This window comes from the organism of the source record quoted next, unplaced genomic scaffold (genome assembly GCF_019419815.1).
Source record: "Pyrus x bretschneideri cultivar Hongxiangsu unplaced genomic scaffold, Pyrus_bretschneideri_v1 Contig7, whole genome shotgun sequence".
Taxonomy (NCBI): domain Eukaryota; kingdom Viridiplantae; phylum Streptophyta; class Magnoliopsida; order Rosales; family Rosaceae; genus Pyrus; species Pyrus x bretschneideri.
In genome coordinates this window covers 5510830-5534285 of record NW_025999809.1, presented here as the reverse complement: position 1 = coordinate 5534285, position 23456 = coordinate 5510830, and the positions used below count along the sequence as shown (strand labels likewise).

Here is a 23456-nt window from a genome sequence, read left to right as displayed (position 1 = left end):
TTAACATTTTGAAAAATTTTAAATCGAAACGTTATGTCGTTTTTTCCCCTTCAGGTCACAAATAAATCGTGACCATCCATCACGCACCGTCTTACGTATTAACTTTCGAATATTAAGATTACAAAAATGTCCAATTGATTCGAAATACTATCACAGTAACATCTCGTTGGTTGGAGTTCTTCTCAACCGGCCTCCTAGCATTCATTTCGGTTTTGGAGTGTTTTCTTGGTTCCTTGTTTTTGGGTTGTGAGAGAAACACAGCAAACTGGAAATAGGAAACAGGTTTTAGGATCTCAACAATGCCCCTATCACTAGGTACAGTAGATTTGGGTGGCACGGCAAAAGTTCGGCTCGTACCACCGAATGTCACCAGATTCTTAATTTAGCGAAATTCAAATCTCTCGTCTCCGTTGATGGAAAAACAAAAGAAAAGCAAAGCTAACAGATATTTAATAGCACAACACGTTTCCAATTTACTTCCAACATTATGTTCATGGAGACTAAAATTAAGGATCTAAAAATGGAAATCGACACCAAAATTTTCAAAAAACATATTCACAAAACTAATTGATGAATAGGAGCTTGAAAATAACAAGGGCTATATATACAGAAGGCGACGGGATGTAAACAGGAGATGTGATCTTTTCAACTGAGCTTCTGAGGTTGAATCTTATTAGGTCGGCTAGACCCCCATATGCGGATGGTATGATCGTCGCTTGCTGACGCCAGCATCTGCGGTCTCTTATGATTCCAACTCACACAGTTCACGGTCATTGAATGCCCACGCAAAACCTCTATCGGCCTAGAGTTTCTTCGGTTCCAAATGTATACCTAGACAAGATAATGATTTGAACTTTGTGAGGTTCCGTTTGGTTCATTGGTACAAGAATGATTTGTATATCTGCACAACTCTAGGCAAATTCACAAATTCGGAAGCATACCTGTGAATTCTCACTACCGCTGGCAATAAATGTGCTGTTCAATCCACCGAAGCAGGAGCGTATCACATACTTGCTCTGCTTGTGGCCCATATACTTCAGTGGCTTTTCCCACTCCCCGGCAACATCCCACATATGAATCTCCTGGCTATTTAGGTTGACAATAAAGAACTTACTGTCCCCAGAAATTGAAAGGGATGTGATAGCATGGTCTACTGAGATGACGCGTTCAGCATTTGTTCCCACATTTAAAATCCGAATTTCTTTATCAGAGAAAATGCTGATAAGATTTTCCCCATTCGGTGTCACAGCAAGATCTAAAATCTTGGGCATCCTCATCCCTCTCCATGCTTTTAACTCATTGCCATCGCAATCCCACATGTAGATTCCCTTTTCAGGGTCGGAACTGCCACACACAAGTCGCCTTGAGTCAGGGAAACCAAGCACATGAGCTGACAATGAAGCCAGGATCCCCAAATGTATGCTTGCATGTACCTGTTTCCACATCCCATAGCTTAAGTACTTCAACATTTCCACACGTAAGCAACTTTGAGTCATCAGGGCTCCATGCTAGAAAGGATACCGGTTTGTGGTGACTTCGCAGGGTATGATTTAATGTCACCCTACCGTCCTCCAAGACCTGGCCCAGAATGGCAGAATTAATGTCAGAAATCCTAGCACCTTGGCATCTTCCAGTTATTCCAGTTAGTATCTTATTTTGTCATTTTTTGCGCACACTTTTTAAGCATCAGTTCATACAAACACAAAAGTCCTATTTAAAGTAACAATCATAAAAGTTAGGATCCTGTATAGCATTTATATCTGTTTTGCATGATTGAAACCTATATTAACATTGCCATAATACATCTGGGAACAATACAAATGCTTTTACTGCATTACCAAAATTTAACGATTAAAGATACACCTCTTTGGATCATGCATTCCTCCACGTGACACAATGCGTTATATTAACGTAGCTTAAAACCAGATTCCTTCCTACACACCTCTTACTAAAACAGAATAAACTATTTTTCTTTCCTTATAAATTTTGAGATAAAAGCAGGAATTTCCATGATCTCAAAAGATTATCTCGTTCCCTTTTCTACTTATCCACAATTTTTTATGCATGAAGACCACACTTCCACCAAATAAGTAAAATATCGTGCGCTTTAATATATTAATCATCACTGAAACTTTAGCATCAAAGCAATATTCAATAAGTTGAATAAAAACTTATACGGATATAATTCTATGGTACCTTCCATATGATGGCTGTGCAATCACTTGACGAAGAGGCCAAATACTTCCCGTTATTAGAAAATTGTACAAACCACACTTCATTCTTATGCTCAGTCAAAATCTGCACCAGGGAAAACAAGTGTTCATGCGTATGTCAGTCCTCCAACAGAAGAACATCTGAGCAAACAAAAGTAAAACCCTCATAACTTCAATTTTCGAAACATAAGCAATATTGCTGGCAAATCACACCTGAACAGTTTCAGTAGGGATCTGGTCCCTACCACATAAATGGTCAGCATAAAGTGAAACAGCATCCGACAAATTGTGATACAGACATGAATCAATCTGGGACAAAACAGCGGTTTCAACCAGATGTTCCAACCTGTTCTCAGGCAGCGTGATCGGTGGAGGAAGCAATTTTTCCAATTCCTGCAGTAGTTCTTTTCGCAACTCACAAACAGCAATATCGTCTGTCTTGCTCTGCTCCATTTCCTTTGAGGAAAGGATGATCCGAGCAAGGTTGTGAACCTTACTTCTGTCTACATGTAATGCTGACACCTCTTTCTGCAAAATGGCCAAAGCCAATTTGTCATCCCCGCAACTCAAATACTCCAAAAGACATTGTTTGAGAACAAGAAACAAAGCAGCAGCTCTGGTCTCATCTGTCAAATCCTGAGCAGTATTAAGTGTATCAACACAACCATCCCAATTCCCGCTTGATATCTGTGATTCCAGCATTTGAAAATCATCGGATTTGCACGAAATGCCAGACTCCAACTCCAAGCATGAAGCAGACTTCTCATAGCCAATTGAAAGCAGGCATTGAATTAATATCCTTACAAACTCATGTTTCTTAACTAGGCCTTTTGACCCAAGCCTAGGCGAACCCTCCATCAGCAATGGAGTTTGGCAAATCCTTGATGGTTTGATGAACTTCCTAGCCTTTTACAGTCAACGATCCCCATTCCTTCCACCAGCCATGAAATCAGAAGAGAAAGCAAACATTCTGCCAATTGCCAAATTTCACGCCTCCTATCTCGAATTTCCAGTAAAGGAGGCTTCCGAATGACCACTCTTGAAAAGAATTCTACTTTATATCTCTGTAACCAAATACCCAAATACCCCAAACCTAAGAAAATCAACTTTATAACCCTTCACTCTGCAAAGAAGCTCCCTAAAACCCTAAACCTCCAATTTTGTATTCAAACAACAAAAGCAGTAAATACCGAACAAAGTTTAAACGAAAGCGTACCAAGTCAAGGGAAGCTCTCAAATCTCAATGCCCAAAAATCCTCATTGAGAAAGCACTCATACTCTGCAGAGAAGCTCCCTAGAACCCTACTTCCAATTCTGAATTCAAACAACAAAATCTACTGCCAAACAAAAGCTCAAACGAAAACGTACCAGCACAACAGAAGAGCTCAATTCTCATTTCTCAATGCCCAGAAGTCCTTACGCGAAAAGCACTTGTACCTCAAATGAAGCTGCCAGCTTTACCATCCTAACCCATAAGCCCAAAAACACAGAAACCAACCCAAAAATAGTATCCACCTAAAATCCCTCAATTCCCAAAAACCTTCAAATGGCAATTAAAAACAAATTCAGATAAAACTGGCAAAATTAAAACGAACCCAGAACAGCTCCGATCTCGGAGAAAATAACCCTAGAGCCCGATACGCCGAAAACTGCCATGGCCATTCAGAAGAATCCAACGAACCCAGAAGAGCATGGAGCTCGAAGAGGAAGAAAGAACGATAATTCGAAAACCAGTAGGAATTTTTGGCGGTTGGGAAGATTAGATTGGATTCGTGGGGAAAAATTGGAAACAAGTGGTAAATTTGTGAGGGTGGGTTGGAATTTTGGGAAGCAGCAAAGTGGCAGTTAATGGGAGAGATTCAGAGAGTTTAACACATCGTTTGCTTCGTTTTGAGGGAAAGACTAGGTCCCAGTTTATCTTCTGGTTTATCCCAACGAGATTAAACGGCACGTCGTTTATAGAGTTTTGACTAAATCAAAATATTTATTTATATTATCAAAAGAATATATTGTTGTGTAAAAAAAATTAAAATGCTTATGATCTAAAAAAATGTAATATAGTATGCATGACCTATGAAAAAAATAAAGTTTAGAACTTGAAAAAAAATACTGAGCTTAAACAAATGCTATTTTAGTTATATTTATTTTTAAATATTATTTTAGTTATATATATTTTTTAAAATAAATGTGATAGCTTTATTGGACTTCAAATCAACTACAATTTTAAAAGAGGACACCCTCAATGATATCAGGATGATCCTCAACCCAATCTTGATAATTACTAATTGACAAACCAAACTTAACTAAATGGTGTGCCAAACCAAACTTAATCAAACGGTGTGCCAAATCAAACTTAGTTATACTTATATTGTTATGCGATTTTAACTTTTCAATCACTTTATTTATTACCGATGAATGTGAGATTATATGGACTCATCTATTACAACCATCACATAATAATGAGCTATTATCAACTATAATAACTCAAATATAAACAATTATTACATATCAGACTATTCACATAATAATTACGTTATATATGTTTCAATAGACGTATAAGAAATATATATAAATTATTTCTATGTTAGGTAAGATGCGAACCACTGACCAAAATAGTTTCTAAATCCAATTGTTTAACTACTAATTCTATTTATACGTGGCCGTTTTATTTGATTGAATTTTTTTTTTTTTTTTACCAAAAAAAAAGTTCAATCAAATAAAACAAAATCCAAATCTTTAAAACAGAAATCAGGTGAAACGGCCACGTAACTTGCGTTTCGTCAGGTAGGCCCCTTCCCGAACACATACACTCATTCGCGCAATTTGGCGCGTGGATCAGACGGCCATCATTCGATTTTGCCAAGCCGGTGTTGCTGGAGCCGTACACACGCACGCCAGACTCAGAGACAGAAGCAATAAATTCTCCCCCACCTCCCTCCTACTGTCTCCCTCAACCTGCCTCCTCCTTCCTCCTCTCTCTCTTCACATTCTCTCTCTAAAACACCCACATTCTCTGTCTACACCTCCGCCTCCGCCTCTCTCTCCTTTTAGATCTTTCCACCGCCTTTCATGGATCTACAACCCCCACTCACTCCCCCAGTTTCCGCCTCTCATTCTCTCTCCTAGGTTTAGTCGCCGCCACTCTTTCCACTGTTTTTTTGTAGCTTAAACCATGCAATCCCTAGCTCAATGCGATGGAGAACCTCGCCGGAAACCTAGAAGCCTCGGGCTACACTTCTCCGGTCACTCTCTCGAGCTCCAAGGAGGCTGCTTTTGACGATGTTCTGTGTGAATTTCGACAATGCGAACTCCAATTCTGCTTCTGCTGTTTGTTCTCCTCCTGCTCAGCTTGATTTTCTGCTGCTCAGGTAAAATATTCAGCTCTGTATACTGTGCATTGCAGTCCAATTGTGCTTGGAGTGTTTAGTTTATGCGGTTTTATTAGCTTAAATCTTCGCGGTTTGCTCGAAAAGTTGTGGTTTATGTAGAAAACTGACGTAGTTTTTTTTTTTTTTTTTGAATTTTATACTATTTCAGGGGGTTTTTCTACTAAATATTTACTTGTCTCCTTCTCAATTGCCAGACCAACCGTTGTCTATGAAAAATTTCTCAGTCGAACGCGGTAAGGATGCTACTATTCTATGCATAATTCATTTGCTAGGCTCCACCTTAAGCAGTACAGTGTGTTAGCATAAATATTGTATGTGAAATGATCATTCTTTGAGGTTGCCAATCGTAACTCTGCGTATGCGTTGGTCTTGCATCTGCTACGGTGTTTTAGTTATACATCTTGCCGTGTTAAGTTCACTTCTTTTGACAGCTATACATTTGTTTCTTAATCTGCGGTTGTCCTACCATTTGCAGCAAGGTCAATGTTGATGGTTCTTCCATTTGCTTCATCAAAACGATCCAAAGCATGGGCGGTCAAGCCTTTTACGGGAATCCTTGCACCTGCACCTTCGCCAATTCATCTAGGTATGTATTCTTTTCAGACTATGAACACCTAGATGCTCTAGTGTCCCTGGCATTGCATTGATGTTGACTTCGCAATTACAGGTCCTAGCAGTCCTCACCCACCACAGCGCAACAATTATCGTTATCATCATGTGAGAGTGAAACCCCGTGCTGTTGCTCCAGCTCCATCAAATGACCCAGGTAATTATATGGGGTTTCAGATTTGTCATCAATTATCACGCACTCAATGTCAGGTGTTACTCATCTGGTACAAGATCCAGACAATCAGTAGCTGTTCAGTTGAAATTGTTGAATTTCCAAAAAGTTGTTTAATTTCTATTATGACCGCAATGGGGTGGCCAAGAACTAATAACTGGACCAACTAATCTTCTAGTCCCTTATAAAACCATTCCTCTACCCAGGCAATAGTTAAATGTTTTAGACCTTCCATTTATTCAATACGACGACAAAGTAATGGTCTATTTAATTACATCTTTTGGAAGATGAGTTTGAGGCTTCACCTTATCTTTTCAACAAGGAAAAAAAAGTTCTAAGCTTTACCTTCAACTCTGGGTTGGGGTGCTGCTTCCAACTTTTTTAGCAGCTGCTGCTAGAAAAGGGACTCGGATTCATGGAAATAAAAAAAGTTTGTTAGTTTAACTATGGTCATGACAAGATAGTTTGCCTCAGAATATTGTTTCTCTTAGCAAGTACCTTACCACTTTACTTCTGTGATCATGGTACTTCTGGCAGGTTGTGATCAAATTTGTGTAGAGCCACTTACCACATCTCCATTTGGTTCACCTTGTGGTTGTGTGTTTCCCATGAAAGTCCAACTTTTACTGGACATAGCTCCTTATGCTATTTTTCCAGTAATGAGTGAGCTAGAGATTGAGATTGCTGAAGGCACGTATCTGACACAAGGTCAAGTGAAAATAATGGGTGCAAGTGCTGATAGTCAAAATCAAGGAAGAACAGTGGTGGATATTAACTTGGTTCCACTAGGGGAGAAGTTTGATAATACCACTGCGATACTGACATATGATAGATTTCAGCATAAGAAAGTGCCTCTGAATTTGACACTTTTTGGAAACTATGAAGTGGTATACATTAGTTATCCAGGTACTGCCCTTAATTCTCATGCTAATGTGTTGGATTATCATTTCAATATTGTTTGAGGTTGAGATTGAAACGGTTATAATCAGGGCTACCTTCTTCACCGCCATATGAGATTTACAATGGGCATGATCCAGCTGGAATTGCTGGAGGTCTCCCTATCACCGCGGATTTTGGCGGCAAGAACCAGAGGATGAATATTAGAACGATTGTGATTATTGCTCTGTCTGCATTTGTAGTCCTGGTGGTTCTCCTTGTGGCTATCTGTATCTTTGTGAAGGGGAGGAGAGTTGGAAGACCATCTAACGCAGTCGGTCCTGTATTCACACCTTCTGTTCACAAAAGATCTGGTAAACATGTGGCTTTTAATAAATTTTTAATTCAGTCCCATGGTAAACGACTGTAGACTGAGTGATTGGATATGTGTGTATTGCAGCAGGTATCGGGTCTATCTTATCAAGTAGTATTGCAAGCTCCACTTCAGTGTCCCTAATGTCCACCATGGCTACCAGTATTCTCTCTGTCAAAACATTTCCACTAACTGAGCTTGAGAAAGCAACAAATAAGTTCAGTTCCCAAAGGGTTTTGGGAGAAGGGGGATTTGGACGTGTTTACCATGGAATTATGGAAGATGGGACTGAAGTTGCAGTCAAAGTGCTTACAAGGGATAATCAGAATCAGAATGGAGACCGTGAATTTATTGCAGAAGTTGAGATGCTAAGCCGTTTGCATCACCGTAATCTTGTGAAGTTGATAGGCATTTGTATTGAAGGGCGGACACGCAGTTTGGTATATGAGATTGTTCGCAATGGAAGTGTTGAATCTCACTTGCACGGTATATTTTCTTGTCTACCGTGGTCTCTTTTGGCTTGAAGTTATTCTTCTGAATTGAATTGCCAAAGTGTGTCAACTAACTAATTGTATGTTATGATTGTTTTTCAGGCATTGACAAGATAAATGGGCCCCTTGACTGGGATGCAAGGATGAAGATTGCCCTTGGGGCAGCAAGAGGATTAGCCTATCTTCACGAAGATTCTAATCCTCGTGTTATTCACCGAGATTTTAAGGCTAGTAACGTTTTGCTGGAAGCTGACTTCACACCCAAGGTTTCAGATTTTGGGTTAGCTAGGGAAGCAACTGAGGGAAGTCATCACATCTCTACTAGGGTCATGGGAACTTTTGGGTAATCATAGTTGCTTAAGCTATTACGATATCAGGATTTCACAAAGCTTTTTACAGTGCGTTGTGTTTTCAATATTTTCTTTAAGCTAATACAGTGGTGATAAATGCACTTGGGTATAACAACATAGTTCACTAGAGATTGGGAACCTTTAATGAATGATTAACAGTACTTAGGGAGCAATTTAATTAGAATTTTATATCCTCTGTCCATATAAATGTAAAATTCCTAGTATACTTTGATGACTATGTGATGAAATAATGTTTTAATAAATTTTTGTCTGAGCACCATTTCAACTCTTCTCTTGACCAAAATGATGGATTTTACAGGTATGTTGCCCCAGAATATGCAATGACAGGGCACCTACTTGTCAAGAGCGATGTTTATAGTTATGGCGTTGTGCTGCTGGAACTCCTTTCTGGAAGAAAACCGGTTGACATGTCCCACTCTCCGGGACAGGAGAATTTAGTAACATGGGCACGACCATTGCTAACGAGCAGAGAAGGCTTGCAGCAGTTGGTGGATCCCACCTTAGCTGGAACCTATGACTTTGACGACATGGCTAAAGTGGCAGCCATTGCTTCCATGTGCGTTCACCCTGAGGTGACCCACAGACCTTTTATGGGTGAAGTTGTGCAGGCTCTAAAGCTGCTATACAATGATAACGATGAGACTGGTGGGGACTGTTATAGTCAAAAGGAGTCTTCCGTCCAGGACTCTGACTTTAAAGGTGATCTTGCCCCATCTGATAGCAGTTGGTGGAATGCTGGTGGACTCACTCCCGGATGAATTATGGTCATGCCTCTTCATTCATCTCAATGGAGTACAGTTCTGGACCACTTGAAGATATGGAAAACAGACCGTTTGCAACTTCAAGTTTGGTAGGGGATGAGATATTGTTACCAATCAGACACGGCAATAGGTCAGGGCCATTGAGAACGGTCCGAAGCAAGCCAGCATTCTACAGAGTAAGAGGAAGTAGGAGCGAGCACGGGGGACTGGTCTCGAAGAAGCGTGCTTGGAACGATGGCTTCTGGGTTTGAACAAGTTTGTTAACTTAATTTTTTGAATTTTGTACAGCTCAAAAAGGACCGAGGCGGCTTTTTAGTTAAGCCGTCGGTGTAGATTAGGGTTGGAAAATCCTGCGGATTCCATGTTTGGAAGATGAGAGAGAAAGTGAGGAGAGAGGACTAATGGGTTCTAATTTTGGAATTCTTGATTCATTTGCATACAAGCTCAAGATGGATGGAGAAATGTAAGTTGAATGTAAGTTCAATGGCTTATTGATTTGACAATTTTACCCTCGTTTGTATTTGTTGGGCTGAAATTCATCTCCTACTTGTAGCCAGATATAACTTATCTGATTCAGATTGACACTTTCCGCTGATGATTGTCAGCTTCTGTTAATTTGTACGGACGAAGTATATGGAGATTAAGGTCTTCAAGCTGCCTAGTCTTCAAGCTGCCTAGCATTTATTTGTATTTTTCATTTTTTCTTCTTCTAGTGAACAAGATCATTATCTTAAATAAAGCGAATAAAACGATACTCTAAATTACTAAGCACAAGGGGCATATTCACTGCTGTAACCAGTTGACCTAAAGCAGGTTTGCATTTTGGCACTATTATTAGCTCCAAAATTTGTTCTCTAAGACTCTTAACTACACTTTTTAAAGGTTAAAAGTGGATTTGAATTTAAAAACAATGGAAATGAATTCGAAGACTTATCAATCGGTTCAACTCACATTCACAATCTTAATAAACGAACTACTAAACCTAATACTAATGGTTCAGTTTACGATTTGACCAAATATCTACCAACGTAATCGTAATCGGTTCAATTTGTAAATTAATCGTAAAACAACCAAGCCAATCCATCCATGGATCTTACTTGTTCAATTGCCGATGTGGTTAAACATATTCAATTTAATTCAGAACTTAATTAGGAGTATAATATCCACATATCTTTTTTTACTTCTTACACACATTTTTAATTTTCAACCATCATATATGTGATAAATAAAAAAAATAAAAAAATATATGGATAACACATACTTTTATCTATCAAACCGAACCAAACAAGACTCTCTTTCTTTAACAACAGTCATACAGATACTGACGCAACACACGCATTGCCTTCCACGCGCCTTGCCGTTGGGACATCAGAAAGAACAGAACAATGCTTTCTTTCTCCCCAACTTCCAATGCCATTCTTCTCAACTCACCAACCTCCTTTTCCCTCCCTCCCTCCCCACCTCGCTCCGCCAGGTCTCTTTCTCCCTCCTCTGCTCCAACCACCGCACCATTCTCCTCCGACCAAAAATTCTACATCTTTTAATCACTAATTTCAAGTTTTGATTTCAGGTTCAAAATGTCAATCGATTCTCTCCCCCCTCTTCCCGAAAACCGAACCGTCGTAAGTTCATCCCCATTAATTAATTATCATACTTTTTACGATTGTTAATAATATAAATACTGACCAACTGTGAATGCGCAGCTCGGCGTCGGCACGGTGGTCGTTGATTTTCTGGCCGCAGTGGCCTCTTATCCTAAGCCGGACGATAAAATCAGATCCACCAGCTTAAAGGTTACTTGAATTTACCCAACTTGATTTGACTTTAGTAACTCGGTTGCTTGTGCAATTTTTACCGATGAAAGCTTTGTAAGGAATTAGTAAACTGTTATCGATAGGTCGTTGTAAAAAATGTCGTCTGCCTTTAGGGGAGGGGGAGTTTCAAACCCGGGACGCATGGGTGAAACCCAACACCCTATCCAGCCGAAGCTTTATTCTTTAGTGTTATTAAACTGTTATTGACACTCCAAAAAACTCATTTGCACTCAACAAGTGAAAATTTTCATTTATGCTTAAGAGCGCATGATGACTGTTTTGGAGTGCCAATAACGACCCCCAATTGTTATTGTTAATACGTGTTATTAGAGCGTGAATTGTGCTATGGCTTTGCTTTAATAGTTGCCAATGGTTGGTTGGTTTCTTAGGTTCAAGGAGGTGGGAATGTAGGTAATGCCTTAACTTGCGCAGCTCGTTTGGGTTTGAATGCCAGGCTGATTTCCAAGGTCTTCAATTTGAATCCTTTACTTTGAATTTTCAACTGTTTTCGCCGAGCATTGGTTGTTTGATTATTGTAAGTTTGTAACATGTCTTGAGCAATGTGAAATTATAGGTCGCAAATGATACACAAGGCAGGGGTATACTGGAGGGGCTACAGGACGACGGCATTGATACTTCTTTTGTTGTGGTAAGCTTCAAAAGGAAAGTCATTCATGATCTTGGTTTCACCTGCGGTGTTTTATCAGGCAATTATGATATTAATAATGATGATTGCTGCGTAAGTATTTTAAATCTATAGCCCATCCTTTTTATTTCTTGGGTTATGTTATGTATCTTTCGACTACTGTATCTTAATGCTTTATGCACCTTTGCAATATTGAAAAGTAGATTTAGAAATATATTTAAAAAATAGTTACAAAATTTGACTTGAATGCTTCTGGGAACTCTTAAATTGGTTGATTATCAATTCCGACTGTTGAACAAATAGGATTTGACTGCTGTGCAATCCAATATTGCTATCAATTTTTATCTTACTCAACCTGTCTTATTTTCAGGTTTCCAAGGAGGGTAATTCACCATTTACCTACATTATTGTTGACAAGGAAACGTTAGGACCTTCTCTTATATCTGTTATGCTCTCTCTCTCTCTCTCTCTCTCTCTCTCTCTCTCTCTCACACACACACACACGTGTTCTTGCATGCACGCACACACAACCTTGTGGCAATCTGACTGTATTGCTTAACGCAACCTATTTTCTTCTTTCTACATTTTGAATCTGATCTGATGCATATGACTGTAGCTAGTGTTAGGCACTTGCCCTGCCCAGGAGGGGCAGGTGTAGGGTATTAACTGTGAGTAGGGGCATTGAAAAAGTAGGCACTGACCTTACATTTTGCAATGGAATTTCTCTTTACGTAGCATCTCAAAGGCTGTTTTTGATAATCATTCTCAATTTGATTGACTGTGAGTGTCATTTCCAGGAAAACCCGCACCTGTATTCATACTCCAGGATATCCTCCCATGATACCAGATGACCTTTCCCAATTAAGTTTATCATCTGCATTGGATGGAGCAAGAGTTCTTTATTTAGATGGGCGAATACATGAAACTGCATTAGTTGTTGCGCAGGAGGTAACTGTTATCTTCTTGTTTCTAGTATTTAATTTTCTTTCAAGTTTACCATTTGGTAATTTCCAAGAAAATTTGTCATTAACTAAAGAGAATAAATAAAGCATAACTGAATTCTTACAGGCTGCTCGGAAAAATATACCAATATTAGTTGAAGGTGAACGGCTAAGAGAAGGGTTGGATGGTCTTCTAAACTTGGCTGATTATGCCATATGCTCAGCGAAATTTCCACAGGCAAGTCAGCTGTTCTTCCTTGAAGGAAACTAACTTATGCTCAATTTCTTTCTTTTGAAACCCCTAAAACTAGAGATAAGACGTTGATTTCCTTTCTGTCTGGTGCCAAACAATTTTTAGCCAAAAAAAAATAGCACGTGAAGGAAACTTATCTCCGGTTAATAAGATGTTTTCTAGAGCACTGCTCTTCTTATACCATATTATTTATTAGTCTTAAGCATGTTATAGATATACGTTTCACTTAGGATGTATGGTAATGTGTTGCTCTTATTTTACAGTTAACTTAGACCACATTCAGAAACATTTTTTTGCTGTTCATTGTTTCTTCAATCTATGTTTTTTAAAAATTTCTTACAAGATTTTCTCTACATTCATTGTATATCTTCATCATGTTGCTTAAGCTTAACGCTGCTAGATCATTTATGTGAACAGGCATGGACAGAAGCAGCATCTGTTTCTAGTGCTCTTGTTTCAATGCTTTTGAAATTGCCAAAGATCAAATTTGCAATTGTGACATTGGGAGAAGATGGATGCATTATGCTTGAAAGAAGTGTGGACGGTAAGTTCTCTCCCGGGTTTATTGAGGAGGAAATCAATATAAAACATAGGGTACAAAACTGTGGCTCAGAATTCTGTAAAGATAGTTTGTTTTATCTGATTTAAAAAATTTACAGGTTTTCATTGAAACTCTGTTTCTGGCAGAGACTCCACAGATAGAAGAAATGGATGCCGACAGCTTATTGGAATCACTGAAACAGAGAAGGATGATTGCACAGCTATCCCAACATGTGTTTCATCGGTTAGGAACTTGAACTTCAAACAAGACTCGTTTCCCTTTACGTTATAATAAATCAGCCTGGAACTGTTGTATAGTCCTTCGTACTAAATTAAGATCTACTAATTTGCAAGTTTTCTATTTTAATCCTTTCAGCCGGTTACAAAATTGAGAGCCAACGGAATAGGGAGAGTTTGTGGGAGGTTGTTGGTGGGAACAGCTGAGAAAATACCGCCAGAAGAACTCTTAGATACAACAGGTGCTGGAGATAGTTTTATTGGAGCAGTTCTCTATGGTATGTCTCTCTCTCTATCTCTTTCTCTCTATCTCAGTCACACACACACGCATATTCTTGTTTGATTTCGTAAAGTTGAATTTACTACTTTATGCAAATTCTTCTCTCCATCCATTGCCAGAATCTTTTAGTTTATCTAATCGAAGATGTCGTCTCTATCATGTCATGTACTTTTTTCACTGATGGGATTGTTGGTTTTGTAGCCATTTGCACCAACATGCCACCAGAGAAAATGCTGCCGTTTGCTGCACAAGTGGTAAGTTGGGGCAGTGTTTTGATGTGGTAGGCTGCTGCAACATAGATTTGTTTGTGACCTTTTTTTTTCCTCTGGTGTTGTATCAATTGCAGGCAGGTGCCTGCTGTAGGGCTTTAGGAGCTCGAACTGGCCTTCCACACCGCACAGATGCACGCCTGGCATCATTTTTATCGTAAGATTTCCCAGAAAGTCCTACATGATTGGCAAAGTTAATTGGAAAAACGCGAAATTTAGCCTAGAACCTGAGCTATTTCCTCGCACGAGTGGTGCGGAACAAAAGTGGTGGCTTTCCTAAATCAATGGGTGTTTTAGTATTTTAACAAGTTTACTTCCCTGCGTTCATTAGGTTTAAGGCCTTATAAATATCCCTTGTACTTGAGATTAAAAAACAATGAAGAGTTTGTGAATAGAAAAACTTCGTTTTCCAGAGATTGGAACTCTAATCCTACGATGAGATTATTTTGGTGAGAGGCCAAGAACGGGTGCGACGCCCGTCAAGTGATTTCAGTTACCCTTTTAGACGTAGTTTAATTCAAGTTTTCTGTGGCTTCCGCAGCCGTACTCTATACATCAATGACAATGAGTTTGAAACTTTGTAACGGACGGTGTACTTTATCTTCTGAGTCTACATGAATTCTAGGCATTGTCTGTAGTTGGAGCCTTCTTACAGGTTTTATCTTCTCATTCGTCCTCACCATCATCATAGACAAAAGTATAGACATGCACCACAACAAATTTCACAAGAACCATCCGGGCAATGATCAAACTTTGGAAGAAGATCGAGATTATTTAGGAACTTCTCACCCGTTGGATAAGCCATTTCCTTTAGGAGCTTCTCCGTAGGATCACCTGAAACTTTGGTAACAATTTGACACCAATAATGGAGATCAAAAGAGAAATCACAAGTGAACACTCAAAGATAAACAAGTCGTCACTCTAAGAATTCACAAAAGAGATGAGAATGGAAGAAAACGCTCTTTCACAAAACCAAGTTAAAAAGTAATTCTCAATTTTTTGATAATGCCTTTTCATACATGAGGGGGGTTTTAAATAATGTGGACATGGAACAACCTTACATGAATAGGCTAACCCTTACTAGTGATCATACATGAACCAAGATTTAAAATTATGTATGAACTTGATTTAATACTAATCATGAACTTAAAGGAAAACATTCAACATATTTTGAATTAAATATGATGAATGCACAATGTAATAATTAGATGAGTTCAGATTCGTGTCATCGTTGTAGGAGCAAATTTGGAAGCAGCAATTTGCCCCATTTTAATTTTGAACAAGTTCAATGTAATTTTTGACCTTTTCCTTTTCCAGCAAAAGTAAATTACTCAATTCTTTTTGGTGTCCTTGTTTGATTGGAGAATTCTCAATTCCTGGCCAAATCAGGAAAGTATTATTACTATGTATACCTCAAGGAGTTCCCAACTCTTTTGCATCGAAAACTCGGTTGGTTAAGATCATTCACAACCGAAATTTTGAGTTCGAATCCTCGTCCCTTATATATAAGTAGGCCTGGCAAACGGGTCGTGTCTATCGTGTTCGTGTCGTTTTCGTGTAACACTTGTTATCTTAACGGGTCGTGTCGTGTCACACCCGTTATCTTAACGGGTCCTTAACAGGTCGTGTCACTTTACCCAACGGGTAAAGTGACCCGACCCGTTATGACCCATTATGACCCGTTAAGAAAAAAATATATTTTTTTTAAATTTGCACATACCACACATTGCCACATAAATATTACTTCAAAACATTAAAACATTTCTCGTTCAAGTACTATATCTACACTCGAAAATAAAAGCCTAATAAAAAAAATAATACATACACTACTAATATATTACAAATATTAAATGTGCAAGGATAAAGAGTTTTTTTTTTAAGATTGTAAGTCTTTCTCAAAAGTTTATACCTCCATTTACAAAATCTTCAATTTACATCGATCATCATGAAATTGTATTCAATTTACACCTACATCTATATAATTATTATAGTTTTTACTTTTTAGGGATATAAAATTATTAAATTAATGTATATAATTATTAATATTATAGTTGATTCATACTTTTATTAAGTATATAAATTATAACATAAGATTTTGTGATATCCACATCCACTAGTGTAAATATTTTAAATTGAAGATCAAATTCATTCTTTGTATTCATATAGGGTCAAGGAGTGTAGCTGTAAAAATTCATCAAAATCAGAGTTAAAATAACCGTCAAATCTTGATTTTTCGTTTATAACCGTCGAAAAGCTTTGTCCCGTTACTTGATCTCTGAATGTTTTTTTTTTTGTGATTTTTTGCTGATGTGATCTCCAAGCATATACAAACAATTTTGACGGTTTGGATCGTTGAAATTAGTTTTGGAGAATTCGTAAAACGATAGATTGACTAACACTTAGAGTTTATTTATACTTTCATTAAGTATAACATAAGATTTTGTGGTATCCACTTGTGTAAATATTTTAAATTGAAGATCGAATTCATTCATTGTATTCATATAGGGTCAAGGAGTGTAGTTATAAAAAATCATCAAAATCGGAGTTAAAATAACCGTTAAATCGTGATTTTCGTTTATAACCGTTGAAAAGCTTTGTCCCGTTACTTGATCTCTGAATGTTTTTTTTTTTTGTGATTTTTTGCTGATGTGATCTCCAAGCATATACAACAATTTTGACGGTTTGGATCATTGAAATTAGTTTTGGAGAATTCGTAAAACGATAGATTGACTAACACTTAGAGTTTATTTATACTTTTATTAAGTATAACATAAGATTTTGTGGTATCCACTTGTGTAAATATTTTAAATTGAAGATCGAATTCATTCATTGTATTCATATAGGGTCAAGGAGTGTAGTTATAAAAAATCATCAAAATCGGAGTTAAAATAACCGTTAAATCGTGATTTTTCGTTTATAACCGTTGAAAAGCTTTGTCCCGTTACTTGATCTCTGAATGTTTTTTTTTTGTGATTTTTTGTTGATGTGATCTCCAAGCATATACAAACAATTTTGACAGTTTGGATCGTTGAAATTAGTTTTGGAGAATTCGTAAAACGATAGATTGACTAACACTTAGAGTTTATTTATACTTTCATTAAGTATAACATAAGATTTTGTGGTATCCACTTGTGTAAATATTTTAAATTGAAGATCGAATTCATTCATTGTATTCATATAGGGTCAAGGAGTGTAGTTATAAAAATCATCAAAATCGGAGTTAAAATAACCGTTAAATCGTGATTTTTCGTTTATAACCGTTGAAAAGCTTTGTCCCGTTACTTTATCTCAGAATGTTTTTTTTTTGTGATTTTTTGCTGATGTGATCTCCAAGCATATACAAACAATTTTGACGGTTTGGATCGTTGAAATTAGTTTTGGAGAATTCGTATGCCATCAATCAAGTTCCGTGTGTGTGTGTGTATATATATTTATTAAGTAGATTTAAATCTATTTATTTTGTACGTATAAATTATAATTGACTGGTACACGGAATAGTACATACATCACGTGTCACGTGTGTCATTATAAAAATAGTGAGATATATCATGACAGTCATGTGTGTGATAAAAAGTTAATAACTTAAAAAAAAAAAAAAATTTCTCACCACTTCTATTAATTTTCATTTTCCCTCTCTTTTTTGTTTCCTTTTCAACTTTTTCTTATCATTTTCACTTTTCCCTCCAACATCTTTCCCTAATTCCCTCACTTTTTTGTTTCATTTTCAACTTTTCTTAACATTTTCATTTTCCCTCCATTTTTTTTTTCAAAAAGGGCGGCAAGTTGGCAATGGCAAGAAATTGATTATTGAAATTTGAATGGAAAGAAATCACATCAAATTTCAATGGATGCAAAATCATGCAATGCATCATGCATATTAAATTATTAATTAATAATTATTATAGTTTTTATAAAATTTAATATATATATATATATAATTATTATAGATAGACTTAATATTTTGGGGGTATAATTATTATAGTATATATAATTATTATAATTATTATAAATTTTATAGTTAATTTAATATATATATATATATATTTATTATAATTTTTAGGGGTATAAAATTGTAAAATTAATGTATATAATTATTATAGTATTTTTTTAGGGTTATAAAATTATAAAAATAATATTCTGCGTATCGTGTATCGTGTTACCCACGTGTATACCCGAACCAACCCGTTATCTTAACAGGTGCTTATCGGGTTACCCGATAACGACCCGATTCGTTATCGTGTCGACCCAAACACCTGTTAATTTCGTGTCGTGTCGTGTCGGGTTATCGGGTCGTGTCAGAAATTGCCAGGTGTGTATATAAGATTCATTGTATCAGAAAAACTAGAGCAAAATATTATATTGCAATATTGCTTTGGAGCGACGGCAGACGTCTTCGTCATTAGCAAAAGAAGTAGAAGAATAATGGAAAGCATTCTCCTTCCTGAAGAAATCATGCAGGAAATCTTGATGAGGCTGCCCATCAAAGCTCTAGGGCGATGCAGCCGAGTGTGCAAGTCCTGGAGTCGCCTCATAAAAAACCCTACCTTCATTTGCAATCACACTCGCCGCCAATCCGACAACCAAAAAAACGACGCTCAGCTCCTTCTAGTACGATTTTAGGACTCCCACTTCTTTATCAACGTGAAAAGATATTACACATTACATTGGGATAAACCTGCAATCGAAGAGTACACCAAGCTTATGGATCCATTCGCAGCTTACAATAACACGCGTACTTGCCCCCAATACAAAATCGTGGGTTAAATTATTTACTATACACCTGGAATATGTGGTTAGCAAGCCGCTTGGTTTTACAAAGAGTGGTGGAGTAGTGCTTGATCTCGGGGTGGAGCGTGGAGCTGTACTACTGGAACATAGGTCCAAACAGGATAACCAACTCCAGATTGATGGGATGTGCAAGTACAGTTGCGACTCGATGGATTCTTTCGTAGGAAGCCTTGCCTTATTTGACAACACTACTAGAAATTTGGCTATAAGCCACCCTTTTCATTGGTGGCTGTTGTCAAGTGTTGCCACTCACATTGGTGGCAAACCTCTATGGCCACCAAGCACCGACTAAACTAGAGAGTGTGACCTATGTAGAGGACTTTATTGTAACAATGGTTACCAATATGGCATTGGTGCCTTTCGTGCAGTGCCACCCTAATTCACATCGGTGACAAAGTTGTAAAATAATATTTTTAAAAAAAGATGCACTGTGTGGGCAGTCAAATTGGAGTATCATATTTCTTTTTCTATTTTTGGTGAGAAAACAAATTGTTATATCATTAAAATATAAGAATACAACTATAAATTTGCATAACTAATATTTTATAGAATTTTGTACAAATGTTGTAACCAAACTTTAAAAAGTCTTCGAACCCTTTGTTTCCAAGAGCTTAATCATCTCAATAACTTGAATCTGATCATCAACTGCAGCCTGCACCCAAAATCAAACCCACAAATTTCGTAAAAATAACTTTAACTCAAGTCCAACTGAAAGTGATTAGAGTTGAGGACAACACTGAGATATGATCATATAAATACCAGGGAAAAGTAGATTTTCAAGGGGTTTGCAGTCATAGTTTACCATAAAAAAATCTCCACAAATTCACAGCAACCCTTCTGCAACTTCAACTAAGAACATATTAAATTGACAAGTTCATGAAAATGCAGACCACCTTCAACCTTGAAACAACAAATGATCTCCCAATCAGCGTGGGTATTCAAGAATAAGATAAAGAAAGTATAGATACTATATTTATGACCAATGGGCAGAGGACAAGATACAACAAAGCATTTACATATGAATGAGAGCGCGCGCATACTTACACATATAAATGCATTAACATTTTCTCTTTTTTCAGAATATCAAAAAACCAGGAAATTCCAATACAAGAGATCACCAACTAATGATCAAGGCAGCTACAAAACAAAAAACAAAAAATTGAGTTCTAATTGAATTCATTTACATAGTGATAGCTATTTATTGTCCTTTCTCACCATACTCTCGACTCTATTCCATTATTCAAGCATTCTACCGTCCTTTTAGTTCTACCATATGTGAATGTCTTCATATATATGTCAACATATATATACATATACATACATATACACACTAAATTCTGAAAGCAATGAGAGAAATATACCTTTGGGGCGTTGATGCCATAAGGTTGAGTGAGGGATCTAAGATGTTTGAGAGCAGGAATTTTTGAGCAATTTATGTGAAAAAGTTGAAGATCTTCAAACAGAGTGGAGTGAGTCGGCCTGGGCTAAAATAAAGAGGATGAACTCTAGAAAGTAGAAAATGTTGTTGTTCAACCAATCTCAAAAGTAAAGAAACCATACTATTAACATAAATAAGTTTTATATATCAATGTTTACATGTAAGTTGTTTGAGAAGGTAAATTAGCAACATATACAGTGATCAAAAGATTAACAACAATAAACTGCTCATTATTCGAAATATACATGAAAGTTGTCATTCACATGATCCAAATGGTAGTTAATACAGAGGACAAAACAGAAGGAAACAAATATTAGTGTGGCATAAAATGAATAATTGTAGCAAGCAAACAAATATAAGACTTAAAAACTGGAAATGAAAATAGGTAACATTGAGTTTTAATAACCGAAAAGGGACCTTGTTTAAGCAGCTCCACAACAGCATTTATACTTGGGACCTTTATATTTGATACAAGGATTAAATATCAAATATAAAGTCATTAGGATTGGGACCTTTGCATTGAGGAATATCTACTACATTATGAGTTCCTAATGATAAAGCCTAATCATGGGGTTTTCTGGTGAGCCACAAACGGCTTACTTTGCGCAACACTGCCAAACCCAGATAATATCAAACCTTACGTGTTCACCAAACAGAGTTTGGAGTATCAGTCCAGTTTATGGGAAATAGTCAAGTTCAGATGGAATAATTAAAAGGATTCCTAAGACATATCAACCGAGATTTGAATTTACTTAACACCTAAACGGATTTCTGAGACAAATCAGTTAGGAATTGGTTTTAATCCAGTCATTTATGTCCAAACAAACTTCCCAGCACACAGGAAGGACAACCCTACATTGGCTGAGTGCATCAGTTTGCACATGATGACCTTCTAAATTCAAAGAATTCCTTCTGCATATATATGGTTGGTGAGATTAATTTTAATAATCTTTTCATCGAATACTATGTAGCTAATTGGTCGTGTAACCTGATTACTCATACACATATCAGAAATTAACACTGAAAATAAATCAAAAACACAAAAAAAATTGAAATTTTCGTACCTCAAGTTTCTAGGAGGGTAGGAGTAAAAAACCAAGAGAACAATCTGTGTGTGCTCATATCAAATCAGCCAGAACTTGATCTAATTACAGCAACGGGAGTGAAATCTGACTTCCAATTGCTGCACCTCCTAGCTTCCTTCTATTGCAACTCAAATTTGGTAGAACAAAAGTCTCAATCTTTAACAGATTGGAAAAACCCAGTAACACACATATTTAACAGATCAAACTCAAAAATTAAAGAACGAAAAAGAAAAGGTGAGGAATTTACTCAAACCCACAAAATTAAAATTAATTACAGCATAATCAGGCTAAAGATTCAAAATTCACAATGTAAAGACCTAAATTAAACATCAAAGTCAAAATTCACGACGCAACAACCCAATTAAACACAAAAACAAGGTCCTTTTAGAAACATAAGCTTAAGAAGGCGAAAATCTGAAACCTTTCGAAAGCGCAAAAATAGAGAGAAAAAAGAATTGGGGGAAAAGTTGAGAAATTTACCATAGGGGTTTAGGTAGAGGCGTCGAGATGAGCCGATCGGCAAGGCAGATTGAAGCACGAAGGGCCGAGCTTGGACTCTCTGACAGTGGTGAGATCTAGGGTTTTTCCAGACAGAGATGAAACCTAGATTTAGAAAATAGGGAAAGAAATAGAGACCTTGATTCGAAGAGAAATGGTGAAGCCCTAAATCGAGCTGCTTGGTGCAAGAGAAGAGTGAGGCAAGGAGGGAGACGGGGAGAGCAGGAGTCAAACAAAATAAGGAAAAGCTGATAATGGAGAGAAAGAACCGAAGCACCCAAAGAAATTGAAATCGAAGAGGATAAACGTGGCCTTGGAGGGCAAGGAAGTCATTTTACTGTAGAAAAGATGGCAAAAAAGTGGCTTAACAAACGAACTGAAGGGCATTTTGGTCAACACTGCCTTAGAACAGTACCACCCGAGTTTGGGTTTTAGTATATATAAATTTTTATTCCTGTATTCCATAAAGAAAAGAAACTCGGCATATAGAACAATTATAGGTACATAATGATTCGATAAGATAACACTTACAACTGTGCAAGACCTTGCTATTGCACCAACATGGTAGCAAAGCGTAAATTATTTTAATCAGGTACATACCAATCGGTTGTGAATTTTCTGACTGCAGGTTGTTGAAATACCAGCCACAACAATCTTAGCATCAACCTCATCCTGCAAGGAAATGAAGTTAAACTTAAAACAGATCAATCTAGGAACACATGTAAATGAAAATTAGGGTTGTCTAACTTCGTATTTATTTGGGGGTGAAGCTACTGTAGAATAGGATTATTAAATGAATAAACAATTATTTTTGACAGATAAAAAGGAGAAGACTGAAAAAGAAATTAAATAACATGTCCCAAAGTTGAAAAAACATGTAAAAAGACTTTGGTGTATTTTTTAAGAAATAAAGTTAGTTAACAGACACCAATCATTGGTGGCTGATTTCTTAAGGCCATTGATATCAGTGGCATCCCACTGTAAAGTAACCAAAATAGCAGTGGCATCCCACTGTAAAGCCACCAAAAAATAATAAGAGTAGTAGCTTTATATCTATGGCCACCAATTGCAAAGGGTGTGCAAAAAATGGTGTGCAATGAGCATAATTCTAGTAGTGCGAACACAATGCTCCTTCATACTAGCTAAGATGTTGTATCAGTATTATACAGAGTTATGGTCTGCTGGAAGCTGAAATACTTCTAGTTTTTGTTGCTAAACCCTAGGTTCAAAATTAGGGAGATTTAGATGCGGTGACTAGCTATTAATAGAGAGTTTAATGAAACACTTCCAGTATTGTTCACTTTTAAACTGAAATTTTATTAGTTTTAATTTTTTATCAATGTCCTTTGATTTTGTACACCTCAATAGATTAATAGATTTTCATATTATCTTTTTCATCTTTTAAATTAAAA

The 23456-nt window shown here is 37.0% G+C and overlaps 2 protein-coding genes and 1 pseudogene across 2 annotated transcripts; 2 read left to right on the top strand and 1 right to left on the bottom strand.

Moving 5' to 3' along the window:
* Window positions 1–429: 429 nt before the first annotated feature.
* Window positions 430–4109, bottom strand: LOC125472461 (WD repeat-containing protein WDS homolog). The gene is given in 5 exon segments (XM_048573942.1): window positions 430–831; window positions 942–1376; window positions 1378–1578; window positions 2197–2298; window positions 2427–4109. Coding segments are annotated over 5 exon segments (1569 nt in total). The 5' UTR covers window positions 3072–4109; the 3' UTR covers window positions 430–645.
* Window positions 4110–5157: 1048 nt separating this feature from the next.
* On the top strand, window positions 5158–9916 carry LOC125472473 (receptor-like serine/threonine-protein kinase ALE2). Its single transcript, XM_048573976.1, is given in 10 exon segments — window positions 5158–5581; window positions 5797–5835; window positions 6078–6188; window positions 6270–6368; window positions 6921–7289; window positions 7373–7633; window positions 7723–8118; window positions 8226–8466; window positions 8793–9244; window positions 9247–9916. Coding segments are annotated over 10 exon segments (2295 nt in total). The 5' UTR covers window positions 5158–5514; the 3' UTR covers window positions 9507–9916.
* Window positions 9917–10568: 652 nt separating this feature from the next.
* LOC125468252 lies at window positions 10569–14649 on the top strand (annotated as a pseudogene).
* Window positions 14650–23456: the final 8807 nt, after the last annotated feature.